This window comes from Biomphalaria glabrata, chromosome 10 (genome assembly GCF_947242115.1).
Source record: "Biomphalaria glabrata chromosome 10, xgBioGlab47.1, whole genome shotgun sequence".
In the NCBI taxonomy this organism is placed as follows: domain Eukaryota; kingdom Metazoa; phylum Mollusca; class Gastropoda; family Planorbidae; genus Biomphalaria; species Biomphalaria glabrata.
The window spans coordinates 38,237,283-38,251,537 of NC_074720.1; the positions used below are offsets into that span (position 1 = coordinate 38,237,283).

Consider the following 14,255-nt stretch of genomic DNA (forward strand, 5'->3'; position numbering starts at 1 on the left):
TGTGTGAAATAAAAAAAACAAACATTTTTTTTTTAATTAAAAAAAAACAACAAAAAACAATAAAGCTTATCTAAGGGGAAGAGCTCCGCACTTACAACTTTCTCTCAAGAATTTAGAAGTTATTTCCCTTTTTCGATATGAAACAAACTATTTAATAACTAATAATTAATATACCAATTTGTTAATAAAAAAAATGTTTCATGTTTTATTAGGTACAATAACTGATTGTTTAACGTTTCAACTTGATCCGAGAATAGGTGTGGGAGAACTAACGTGTACGGTTATTTAAGGTGAGAAAAGCCAACATATTTAACCATTTCCATTGTCGGTATCAAACAGAATAATTAATAACCAGTAACTAATTGACTAATAATTTAATTTTTATAATTGATTCATGTATTGTTTACGCCAGTGAAAAATTGTGCAAAGTTTCAATTTGATCCGAAAAAAAGTGTGGGAGAAATATGTGTACAACCTTTTTACCAGACAGACAGGAAGACAGACAGAGTGAGTTGACATAAGCTTTGTAAACAAGAAAAAGATAAAAAAAAATACTTAAAAAAAAAAACAAAGCTTATATTAAGCGTACTTGTATCAATTAGTTTGGACCAGTCATGTAATTAAATCTGTAATAGATCTTGACTAACACTCCAGATTCAGCCCCATCTCAAGACGTAGCCAAAGCCAGTGACTCATCTGGGCGCATCCATTGTCTTCCGAGACAGACAGATAGATAGATAGATAGATAGATAGATATAGATATATAGATATGTAGATAGATATAGATAGATATAGATAGATATATATATAAGCAATTATAAAAATAAATTAAAAAAAAAAAAGGAACGACATGACTTCGAACTTGTGGGCTAAAGCCTTCTTATTCTTCTCAAGCATACGCGTTAACCACTCAGCTAGCGAAGAGCCTGTAAAAATGGAAGATTGTAGAGTTATCTGTTGTTTCTATTTCATGTTGGTGTTCACTAAACTTGAGACGGTAGACTAAAGGGGACTAATTCAGCTTATACCACCACTTCAGTCAAGTACTATTTGTCTCCCTTGTTTAAAATATTAATTTTTGTGATTCTTGTATTGTCAGGTAAAAGAAAAATTGTGCGAAATTTCAGCTTGGTCCATATTGGGTGTTGGAGAAATGATGTGTACAAACTTTTGGCCAGACAGAAAGACACAGACATATAAGCTTTGTAAATAGTCGCTCAACAGAATTTGGATGAAAAAAAAAATCATTGCACCAGATGTCATGTATATCTTGCTGTCGTCTGCTAGTAAAAAAAAAAATGACAAGGTAGCTCCCCTCAGTAAAGTTATCACCTGACATTGTGACCTATATTTTCCCTTCGCTAATCTGTGTAACGTTATATTGGGCCCCTGGCACACGGTGTGCGTTACTATCAGACTCAGGCCTTTTTTTTTTTGTAGTGTGCTTCCAAGGCTCCGTGTTTGTGTTGAAAATGAAACTCCATTAATACTTTCCAGACAAAAGTTAAAAAAAAAAAATCACTCTATTTCAAACTCATTGGGCCTACCCCCATTGTCACTCAGAGCTTTTATCTGTGTAGTACAAGTAGTCTAGACGTTATTACAAGATCCAGCTAGTATTCCCATTCACAATGACTTTTTTGTGTTCTATATCAATTCATTTCCTGATATTGCTTTAAAGCCTAAAGACCCGGATAACACACGAACGGGGTAAGTTAGCTTTGATCAATCCATAAAGAAACAATAACTATGCTAATTACTTTAATTATTGCTTTTTTTTATTTTGGAAAGTGTAGATCAGAAGATGGAGATCTGTTTATTTGGAACAAAATATAGAAACCTTTTGTGTGTGTATAGTACGGTATTAGTACCTACTAGTGAAAAACAATATGACAGACATGTATTGTTATTGTGGAGGATGGTTTAATAAGCTGCGATTATACATTGGGTAAAAAAAATCTTACATTAATTTATTTAAACAATTTTGTTTTCTACTGCACCGACACATTACACATTTGATTGGGGATGCGTAGTGGCTGAGCGGTAAAGCGCTTGGCTTCCGAAACAGGGTCCCGGGGTTCGAATCCTGGTGAAGATTTTAATTTCGGGACGCCTGTGCGCCTTTGAGTCCACCCAGCTCTAATGGGTACCTGACATTAGTTGGGGGAAAAGTAAAGGCGGTTGGTCGTTGTGCTGGCCACATGACACCCTCGTTAACTGTCGGCCACAGAAACATCTGCCCTATAGATCGCATGGTCTGAAAGGGGAATTCTACTTTTACTACGACCGTACACTCTGGTTGAGTAGTTATAAGCAAGAGAATTTTGTAAATATTTGCTTTTTTTTTGGGGGGGGGGGGGCGACGGGGGAAGGGATAGATTTATCATCACTTGATGTCGGATTATTTTTTTTTATTGAAAGATTATTTTCATAATCCTTATTTGTTAAGTGTTTACATTGATAGGCTGGTTTCATTTAGATGTCTAATTACTCAAATCGTGTATAAATGTATCCTAGGCTAGATAGGAGTCTTTGCTTTTTTTAAAGTTTGATTTGCTTGGGAAAGAGAGAGAGAGAGAGAGGGAGAGAGAACGAGTTTTCTTATTCATAAATCATCACCATGAAGATGCTGTGATTGCACGATAGATTGGAACATATCTTCATACATTTATAAGTAGCACTTTATCACCTTGATCAGTTTCTACTGAGTGGCTTATACTTTGAGCTTTCAAATGGAGAGGCATATACTTTTAGCAGTCATGTAGAATAACATACACTTGAAGTAGTCTTATAGAGTGACCAACACTTTTTAGCAGTCATGTAGAATAACATAGGCCTACACTTGAAGTAGTCTTATAGTCATGTAGTCATGTAGTCATGTAGAATAACATAGGCCTACACTTGAAGTAGTCTTATAGAGTGACGGACACTTTTTGGCAGTCATATAGAATAACATACACTTGAAGTAGTCTTATTGAGTGACCAGCACTTTTTAGCAGTCATATAGAATAACATACACTTGAAGTAGTCTTATAGAGTGACGGACACTTTTTAGCAGTCATATAGAATAACATACACTTGAAGTAGTCTTATAGAGTGACGGACACTTTTTAGCAGTCATATAGAATAACATACACTTGAAGTTGTCTTATAGAGTGACGGACACTTTTTAGCAGTCATATAGAATAACATACACTTGAAGTTGTCTTATAGAGTGACGGACACTTTTTAGCAGTCATATAGAATAACATACACTTGAAGTAGTCTTATAGAGTGACGGACACTTTTTAGCAGTCATATAGAATAACATACACTTGAAGTAGTCTTATAGAGTGACGGACACTTTTTAGCAGTCATATAGAATAACATACACTTGAAGTTGTCTTATAGAGTGACGGACACTTCTTAGCAGTCATATAGAATAACATACACTTGAAGTAGTCTTATAGAGTGACGGACACTTTTTAGCAGTCATATAGAATAACATACACTTGAAGTAGTCTTATAGAGTGACGGACACTTTTTAGCAGTCATATAGAATAACATACACTTGAAGTTGTCTTATAGAGTGACGGACACTTTTTAGCAGTCATATAGAATAACATACACTTGAAGTTGTCTTATAGAGTGACGGACACTTTTTAGCAGACATATAGAATAACATACACTTGAAGTAGTCTTATAGAGTGACCAACACTTTTTAGCAGACATATAGAATAACATACACTTGAAGTAATCTTATTGAGTGACCAACACTTTTTAGCAGTCATATAGAATAACATACACTTGAAGTTGTCTTATAGAGTGACGGACACTTTTTAGCAGTCATATAGAATAACATACACTTGAAGTTGTCTTATAGAGTGACGGACACTTTTTAGCAGACATATAGAATAACATACACTTGAAGTAGTCTTATAGAGTGACCAACACTTTTTAGCAGACATATAGAATAACATACACTTGAAGTAATCTTATTGAGTGACCAACACTTTTTAGCAGTCATATAGAATAACATACACTTGAAGTAATCTTATTGAGTGACCAACACTTTTTAGCAGCCACACTAGGTGACTTAAAAACTTATCGAGAGCAAAACCAATTTTTTAAAAAATCCTTTAAAAACAGAGCTTATAGAATGGAAAGAACTACACATTTAAAACCATATATCTCAATACTGCAAGATTTATATCCCGTTTTCTTTATCAAACAAAATTAATTAAATATCACAAATTAATTAATTGGTTTTTGTTAGGGAGAATGAATAATTGTGCAAAGTTTAAACTTGATCCTAGAATGGGAGAAATGACGTGTGCAAAATTTGTATCAGACAGACAAACAGACACAGGGAGTGAGTTGATGCAAGCTTTACTGCGAGTGTGCGTTTTGGTTCCAGCTGTCTATCTCTGGTTGGGCACGACAGAATGTATTGCCATCTATTGCCATCCGACCATGCGGTCACGTCACAGTCACGTGTAATGGAAAGATAACTTTTTTATTTCTGCAAGTCGGACTAGAGTTATCCCACGTAACTTTAGAGGCCAAAAAATGAGGGATGGGGGAGAGAACAAGTAATCTTCTCTGTATTCACCCGTCACTAAATAGCAGGGCCGGACTTAACCATTGCGGGGCCCTATACGACACGGATTGCTCGGGGACCGCTTTGGGTAGGGATACGGATAATAAGTGGAAATTAACAGTTTGTATAAGAAAATAAACTCGTCTTTGCATTTTATTCATTCTTTACTACCTACAGAACTACTTTACGAGTCTTGCATGTATCGAAGCCATACAGTACATCATAAACGTTCTGTTTCCTTCATAGATCACGCTCAATAGCAAGAATTACCAAATGTTTCAATCCATCTTCGAGAATTGTTGACCTTTATTAGTTTGAGGCCCGAGATGCTTCTTTCACCAGATTTTAAAATTAGGAGTATTGTATAATGCCGTTTTTTTATCGCGCGTAGCATTGGCGTTTTCCTTATTGAATGACACCCCCAAATGACAATTTTGTCTATATCTCAGGAGATTTTTTATAAGTTTTCAAAAGATTTTAATAATTTTCGGAGATTTCCAGGAATTTTTCCAGGAGCTCCTTGTAAATCAGGAGGCCGCGGGAAATTTCTTATAAGTTATAAAATGATTTAATTTAATAATCAACAACTACAATTAGCGCGGGGCCCTATGACAGTGTGGGACCCGCTGCGGTCGCATAGGTTGCAGTGGCCTAAGGCCAGCCCTGCTAAATAGCGGTGTATGCTACGCTGCGGGTCGACTAGTTGTATAAATTGCAGATGAATTCTGTTCTATTTGAGTCGCTAAACTAGTCATATATGTATGAGGAAAAGATCATCTGTTCCTTCTAGCACATTACTATTAAGTTTTGAAGGTCTTGTCTTCGTGTCCGAAGAATAAGGAAGTATGCAGTGACTACGCAGACCCAGTTGCGACCCGCTAATTTTGTCCCCATCTGACGCAGGTGAAGCCGTTGTCCGCCAGGGGTCTTTTGAAGTTATCTTTTCACCGTCTGCGGCAAGGGTTTTTCTTTTGTGCCTAAGATGTTTTCCCGTCACCTGTGTAAGAGTTTTCCAGTTGAGTCTTTAGAAGCTTATACCTGCCAACTTTTTTCCCCTCTTTTCCTTGTGACGCTTGAGTTGGTCATAATAGCTCGCTATAGGGGTCTCTCGCTTACGCCGTTTACACGTTGTAAAATGGAAGTTTTTAATTAGAGGTTGGTAGAACGACAGATATTAATATATTTCTCGTATACTGGGCCAACATGTCCACAAATGGTCAAGTTTTTATTTTCTTAACTATTTTAATTTCAGGTTCCAATATTGAATATTAATATCTAGCTGAGATCTAGTTGAGATTGTGAATATAAAAGGTTATAATTACTGTATACTAATTTCAAAGGTAACTTTATCTACTGGCTACATAGCTAAATAGCTTAGGATAACATTAGTTTTAAATTGTAATTTTTTAAATATTATTAACTCTTTCTCTCCTAACTGACGATACCAGCGTTGATTCCACCAGAATGTGGTAAATGATTACGGAGAGAAAGAGTTAAAGAAATGGGTCCTGTCTGCTAAATGTCTGTTAGCTGTAATACTGTGACACATGCCAGGCTTGTATATCACCAGGTCGTGATGTGCCTCAACGTCTGTAACAAATTTTAACGAATTCTGTTTCATTAAATATACAGGACCTGTTTATGTCCGTGACCCAAGTGTTTAGCTGTTAGTCCTTTAGTTGTTACTTGCGCAGCCTGTTTTCAGACGTATAAGGATCATTGTAGAAGTCGTTGTTGCAGGCTGTTTTAAGACATTATTATCTTATCTTATTATTATTAATAAGTGGATTTTCATTAAAGCTTTCGAAAAAGTGTAGGGGCCTCCACAGAATCCCGCCCCGGGGCCTTTATTCCCACCCTGATAAGCATGCTATCGGATACAGTTAATTTTATTTTTATTCCCTTACAATGGTGCGTTGTGTGTATATTACTTGCACCTTCGTTACATTAGCTGCCTTTAATTAAATTTATTTAGTTTAAAAATGGTTTTCATGCATGTGGATAAAATATGCATATTTAATTTATAAGACCATCAGTCTAGCAAATATTAGGAGCACGATACGTCGATAGACGTGAAACTTAATCCTCATTTGTTCTGATTAAGTCAACGTTAGTTGTTTGGATATGTCAACAATAACAAACGAGATTACACGGAGAGTTTGTGTTTTCACACAAACTCAGAGACGGCCCACGAGTGGCGTGAAAACCTACAGAAAAAGAGCTTTAGATAAACACAAAATAATGTTTTCGAGGAATAAAGTATTTGGCTGCTTTCAAGCAAAATTTCTCCAAGACATTGGTGGTAAAGAATTGAGTGTTCTTGACTGGTAGGTTTCGGACTTTTCTTCAGGAGACTATTATATTCTATCCTGAAACTCCTGCAGAATGACCAGGAATGGTATAGTTCAAACCCGGGACCATCGTTAGGAAGCTCAAAGCGCATATTACAGTACCAGATTCATTGTGTGTGTGTATGTATGTGAGTAGCTTTTAACTTTACCTATCGCTTAGTCTGTTGGACAGTTGGGCACAATGCAAGATTCGTCGACCGTCTTTCTTCAGTCCTCTCTGTCTTTCGCCTTAGATAGAACCTCTTTCAATTGCAGCCAAGTCCATTCTTTTATGTCCCATCGCTTTCCCTGTCTGCCTCTTCTTTTTTTCCTGGTACTGTTCCCTGAAGGAAGGTCTTAGCGAGCCCCGAAGAGTTTGTAATATGATAATATATTTTTAGCTTGTAATTTTTTACGATAATTAGCAGTGCATCATGAGATCCAATCGCTGCAGTAATGTAAGTAGCTAGTGTATCATTGAGTTGTCCCTTTTTGTTTTTTTTTTAAGCAATAAACCTATTAAATAAATGAACATTTTCTTAGTTTTATTGATATTTTTAGAACCTTTGATTATAAAAATTGATAATAAAATAGGGATTTTTTTAAAAATACAAATTTTAAAATGGTATTCTAAAATATACCAGTTTACGCCTTGTCAAAATTATGTCAGATTCGATCTTTCATGTAGGCCTTGGTTAGGGTTAGGGCCTAGGTTAGGTACAGTGGAGCATGGCAGTGCCTCTTCCTGCATACAGTCGCGTACAGTAAGTTTTAAAACCCTGTGCGATCGTCTGCAAGAAAGATTTATCTTATTCCGGTAAAATTGTTTTTTGTTTTTGTAATTACAAGACTATAACTTTCTTTTGTCTTGGTTGAACTGTGTTTTTTTTAAATGTGCTATAGGAAATCTAAACACTAGATCTAGGTTCTCCTCTGTGTAGGTAGCAAAAGGTAAGATGTTGGGATGACAAGTCTCAGCCAATGGGTTTAAGAGTTATTTGTACTTGGTAGCGCCGTAGCACACTTGTCAGAAACTTACTAGGGCGTGTGTTTACGTGCATGTGTGTGTGTGTGTGTGTTCTTGTCTGCAATGCCGCCCCCCCCTCCCCCAAACGAACACGCCCTAGGAGGTCAACCAAAACAGTTGAAATGCTTCTCTATTATGAATTTCATTTTAATATCATTATAATGTCCACTTTAACGGGTTATTGCCCTTAAAGGCTTACGTTGAAAGGCCCATAGACTCCATAACAAGTTGATCTCAAAGGCCTACATTTCATTAAATCGAATGTTAAGTCTATGACCTTTCAACTCAAGCCTTTAAGGGCAATAGCCCTTTAAAAGGGAACATTATCTTATTATCTTTATCTTATCTTATATAATACAGACGTTACTTCAAAAAAGAAGATGATTACGTCCTACGCTTCATGCATTTAGTCATGCATATTAACCAATGACTTAAATTCTGCCAAGTCACTGGTTTTCCTGGCTAGCTCAGGCAACCCATTCCATGCTCTAATAGTACTAGGGAAGAAGGAGTATTTGTACAAATTTGTCCTAGCATATGGGACGAGGAATGTGCCTTTATCTTTGTGTCTTTCAGAGTATTTTATTAAATTTTGTTTTTGTATTTGAAGATTATGGTTCAGTGTTTTATGTATAATTGCTACTTTACTTTTGAGTCTTCTGTCCTGAAGGCTTTCTAAATTTAGTGATTTTACTAAAGGTGTTACTCTAGTCAAATGTGAATATTCGTTTGTTATGAATCGCACTGCTCTATTTTGTGTCTGTTCCAGTTTCTTAATGTTTTCTTGAGTTGAGGGGTCCCAAACAGAGGATGCATATTCTATTATTGGCCTAACCAAGGTTAAATAACATTTTAGTTTTATGTTCTTATTTGATTTATAGAAATTTCTTTTAATAAATCCTAATGCTTTGTTTGATTTTTTTGTAGTTTCATCAATATGTGGATTCCATAATAGTTTTTCATTTATTATAACACCTAGGTATTTTGCGTTTTTAGTCTGTGTTACTGGTTTGCCATGAATAAGATAAGTGGAATTAATTTGTTTTAGTTTTTTTGTTACTCTTAACAACTGACATTTTTCTGGGTGGAAAGACATGCTCCAATTTGATTCCCATTTCTGTAATTCATCTAATTCTCTTTGTAAAATATCTGTGTCTTGTGTTGTTTTTATTGTTCTATATATTATGCAATCGTCTGCAAATAATCTGACTTTTGTTCCTGAACTAATGCAATTTGGTAAATCATTTATGTAAATTAAAAATAGTAGTGGACCCAAGACTGTTCCTTGAGGTACACCCGAGTTTACTGTTATCTGTGTTGATTTAGAGCCATTTATTATTACAGTTTGTTCTCTCCCTATCAGAAAATCTTTAATCCACTGATGCAGTGGACCATTAATGCCGAAATATTTTAATTTTTTAAGCAAACTATGGTGGTGAACTTTGTCAAAAGCCTTAGAAAAATCTAGTAAGAAAGCATCTATTTTTCACTATTATCTATTTTGAGCTACTGTAGGTAATGATACACCTTTCAGACCTTGCGATCTGTGGCCCACCCCTCTGAGCTGGCTTGAGGTCCTAAAAATACTCAAGTCTTTACTGGCGTTCAAACTCGAGACCCCTCGGAGGCCAAGCGCATTACCATCCAGCTTCAGGGCCGGATTTAAAGGTGGGCAGACGGGGCTACAGCCACGGGGACTTCACAAGAGATGGAATAATATAATTGGAATTTTGACGGATCAGAAACTATCAAGCATGGTTAAGTTAAGTGATGGTTTAACATTAAAATATCACCTACAATAAACAGTAATAAAATTCCATCCGCCTTGCCGGGTGTGGGGGGGGGGGGGGGGAATTTTCATTTGGGGGATGGGTTGAACCCCCACCCCCCCGGCTACGCCCATGAACTTCGGATTTACGGCAGTGCGTCTACCAAGGGCCTTAATCTCCACAAACTCAAACATATTCATTTTTTCAAAAGTAAAATATGCATAATAAATATTTTTTGTAAAAAAAAAAGGAAAGTGATATTAAATTTACCAGTACTTAATTTCATTCTTGTAAAATACACCATGCTTTTAGATATAGGTATTTTTATTCATAAGTGGATCTTAATCAAAGCTTTTGAAACAGTGCAGGGACCTCCACAAAAATCTTGCCCCGGAGCCTCCACAAACTTAAATCCGGCCCTTGCCCAGCTTTGGCACTTTTCAACTTTCCCCTTCTTTCTACCTACAAATACTAATGCTATGTTAAAAGTCACAATATTTCAATAATTCAGGCGCTATTTAACCGGGCGCCTTATTTGTTTTTGTTTTGTTCTCTCCAATGGGCAATCTGTGTTTAAATTTAGGGCACTTTATCAGTAATCCACAGAGGACAAGGGTTCTCAGAACAAACAAAGGTTTTTATTTAGATCTAATTTTTGCTTTCCTGATTCACCTTGTACCATTTTCAAACAAGTCAAAGAGGTAAAGTAGCTGCTTTATTGTTTTTTGTTTTTTTTTGTTTTTTTTTTGTTTTGTTCCGCTTATATTAAAGTTTGAATTAAAAAAAAAAAAGAAATTGCAGCGTATTGTCATGGCGCCACTGAACACAAAAACTTAGGATCCACTGATAGTGACGGAACCAGAAAGTGGAAATAATATTGACACAGGATCACAATAGTTCAATCTAGTGTACTTCAGCGTTCTTCATGGCAGTTTTATTGTTGACAGCTTCTACTTCTCGAACTTTCGGCATTGGTTCTCAGGCAGGGCGGATGGAATTTTATTACTGTTTATTTTAGGTGATATTTTAATGTTAAACCATCATTTAACTTAACCATCCTTAATAGTTTCTGACCCGTTAAAATTCCAATTATATTATTCCATCTCTTGTGGAGTCCCCGTGGCTGTAGCCCCGTCTGCCCACCTTTAAATCCGGCCCTGAAGCTGGATGGTAATGCGCTTTGCCTCCGAGGGGTCTCGAGTTTGAACCTCATTGAAGACTGAGTATTTTTAGGACCTCAAACAGTGGATCGCATACATTACTCATTCAGCTTGACTTATCATTTCGGGATGGAAGGGGCCGGAGGACAGGGGGAATGGGGCTCGTGCTAACACTGATTTATCTTGTATACATTATATCCTGAGGCGGGCGCGGTGGTCAAGAACTGAGAATAAGTTTTCAATACCCTCTGCTCACCATTTGTGCAGAAGCTGATTCAGTTCTAGAGGAAATACCTCCAAGCAATTTATGACATGAAAGAGAGGTTCCGTTCCGTTATTCCGAGGGAGTTTTATGTGTGCCAGAATCTGTATTTGCACACTTTAAAAACCTTTGCTGTTAATCGTACACAACATTTGGGTCATTTTTGGGTCCACATGCATCTGTGAACAAGCGTTTTCTTGTTTGGAAATAAACAAGTGTAAGAACTGGACGATGCTGACTGATTGTAATTTGACAGCAGTCACAAGGATAACAACTAGTAAGCCGGTTTCACAGTTCCGGAACATTATGCACGAGTGCAAACAGTTAAAACACTTTAAATTAAGTACGACTGAACTTTTGTGGTCAAATGGTGTGATGTAAACAGAATATAACAAAATTTTAAACAAATTCGTAAAATTAGTTTCAGAAATTGCTAACTCTTGTTGTAGTTCCTCAACTGGGAGTGTTCAAAAAATGAAGTCTAAATGTATAGTGCAGTTTTAATGTGAATTAAAAGACAGTAGGCACAGTTAGCTAGTTAGCTAGCGCCTTTTTCTACGTTTTAAGTATATATATATAAATATATTTATATGCGGCCCCCCCATTCCCAACATTTTGTAATGCGGCCCTCAATAGGAAAAGGTTGTCCACCCCTGTTCTATACTATTATGTGAAGGCTGAAGTTGCCAAGTTATGTTATGAAGTATTTGAGTAATATAAACCATGTCTGCTAACTCTGAAGTCTGTTAATAAATCACATGTGTCTTAGAACTTAGTAGATAAAGTGGTACACATGCACAACATAAGATCTAGTGCGTGTACAAAGATATTTAATCAATGAAACAATAACACTATAATAATACCAGAAGAGGTATTTACATCACACACGGAGCAGACCAAATCTAGTAATATCAAGCGCTACATCCATTCTTTTACGATGTCTATGTCCAGCCAGCTTTTTCTTTGGACGAATCTTTCTTTGACCTTCCTTCACTCTTTAAGTAAAAGTAAGTTTCCCCTTTCAGACCTTGTGATCTATGGAGCATTTGATGTGAAGATTATGTTTCTCTGGCCAACGGTTAAAGAGCAGGGTGTTACGTGGCCAGCACAACCACCAAACGACCAACTGCATTTACTTTCCCCCAACTAGTGTCGGGTACCCATTAGAGCTGGGTGGACAAGGAGGCGCCCAAAGTCCCGAAATAAAAAATCCCAGTCTTCACCAGGTATCGATGGTTGGACTCAGGGGCGACTCAAAAATCCCGAAATTCAAAACACCCAGTCTTCACCGAGATTCGAACCTAGGACGTCAGGTTTGGAAGCCAAGCGCTTAACCACTCAGTAACCGCGTCCCATTGCTTCTCTGTACCTTGAAGGATAACATTTGAAAGGAAGTCATGTCTTGAGCCAGCTTTCGTCTGTTTACAGTATTGAGCTCTCCTTTTTGCCAACCAGAGTGTTGGTTTGTAAAAAATACAAAATCATCTGTTTTTCCTTTCCTAGTATCTGATACTCAGCCGAAAGAAAATTAAATATATAAAAAAATCTAAGAATTTCAATGTATCAAATATATTTCATGAATTAGGCTACTCATACGAAACCTAGACGGATTTAAATGTAATGACTCTATCACGTGTCAAAGGTCCATTGGAATGTCTCTTGTTTGTAAATTTAATGATACATGCAGATTGTCTCAAATTGTTTTTTTTTTTGTTTTTTTTTTTTATTAATTACAGCCAATCACTACATTCCTGAACCCCAGCTAACTGGTACCTTGCTGTGCCTCTGTTTTATTTATTTACGACAGTCGACAAACTATATTGACCTACTCATAAAATAAAGAAGCTGCGATTACCATTTGCCACACACAAAAAAAAATATGCCGACAACACACACATCCATCCACTCTTAAAAAAATATCTTTTATTTTTTGGATGAAATCGATTTTCTTCTTAGCCTAAATATTAAGTTAAAATTGTCTCCATTACACACATCCCTTTAATTTTATTTCGTATCTTCTTGAAAATTAAATTAACTATTTATCTCTTAAAGGTTGTCCCGCAGCTCTTGTGAGATCTCTTCAATTGTCTCTCTTTCAGAGGCCATCTGCTGACGGCTACTGTACTCTATGCCAGTAAGAGCGAAATGGCGCCTGAGTTAATCTTTATAGCGCTTACGGGGGGGCACCTCTGTTGCGCCGTCCTCCTTTAAGCTCGCCAAAGAAGATCGTCTCTGGAATGCGGTCGTCCCCCATGCGGGATAGGTGTCCGACCCAGCACTGCTATCGAATTAGTTCTTCTATTCTGTCCACACCGGCCTTCAGCAGAACATAGTCATTTGAGACTCATAGAAAAGCCATTATTGAAGACAGCCGCAGAAGACGGAAAGAAAACTTAAATAGACCCCCAGTGGACAACGGCTTTGTCTGCATGTGATGTAGGAAAATATGCAGGTCGTAACTGGGTTTGCGTAGTCACGTGAAACTGCATTCATTCTTAATCTTCGGAATGGAAGACATTGCTATTGATATTTCCTTTTCTCCTTTCAGAACACAGATGGATAGACTTTAACGTCCTGCAATCCAGAGTCTAATTCTACAATTTCATCTTGAACGCATCCTAAGGATTTTCTGATGTTGTAAGTGCTGGATTTCAAAAGAATCTGAAGCAGAACTGAATGAGAATTGGAATCGAGAGCTGTGTGAAAAATGGCTGCCATATCTGTATAGGCTAGTACATCCTATTTACCCACGTGACTAGAATTTTCCAGCCATGTCTAAGAGGAATTCCGTAAACTACAGGAACTCCGGATCGTACCGGGCCCCGCCAAGGTTCCCTTCCAGGAGATACAGTAGGTCCCTCATGAGAAATGCTGACGGCTTTGTGATAGTATGGAGTAAGTTTTTTTTTTTAAACAATTTTTCTGTTTTCGTGTTTTATTTGTTTATTTTTTTTAAAATACATTTTTCGCATTTCAGATTTGTTTTGCATTTCGCCCTATTTCAGATTCTCATGCTAAAAGTTATTCACAGTAATCTGTTATTTGTTTAAATTTTCATTTTTAATGAGATTCTACAGCATTACAAAAGTGCACAGAACTTATCTATATGGTTTTAAAAATATAGGGTT

At 36.8% G+C, this 14,255-nt stretch overlaps 1 protein-coding gene across 2 annotated transcripts in view; it reads left to right on the plus strand.

The window, feature by feature from the left end:
- The first annotated feature begins 1,403 nt into the window (after window positions 1–1,403).
- LOC106074676 (1-phosphatidylinositol 4,5-bisphosphate phosphodiesterase delta-4-like) overlaps window positions 1,404–14,255 on the plus strand; it is a 96,876-nt gene continuing 84,024 nt past the window's right edge. The window contains exons 1-2 of one of the 2 annotated variants that reach the window (XM_056043354.1): window positions 1,404–1,710; window positions 13,676–14,022. In XM_056043354.1, the coding sequence (XP_055899329.1) occupies window positions 13,899–14,022 (124 nt within the window). In that variant the 5' untranslated portion in view covers window positions 1,404–1,710; window positions 13,676–13,898. Of the gene's footprint in view, window positions 1,711–7,621; window positions 7,727–13,675; window positions 14,023–14,255 lie in introns of those variants that run through there. The other variant, XM_056043355.1, reaches the window with a different exon arrangement.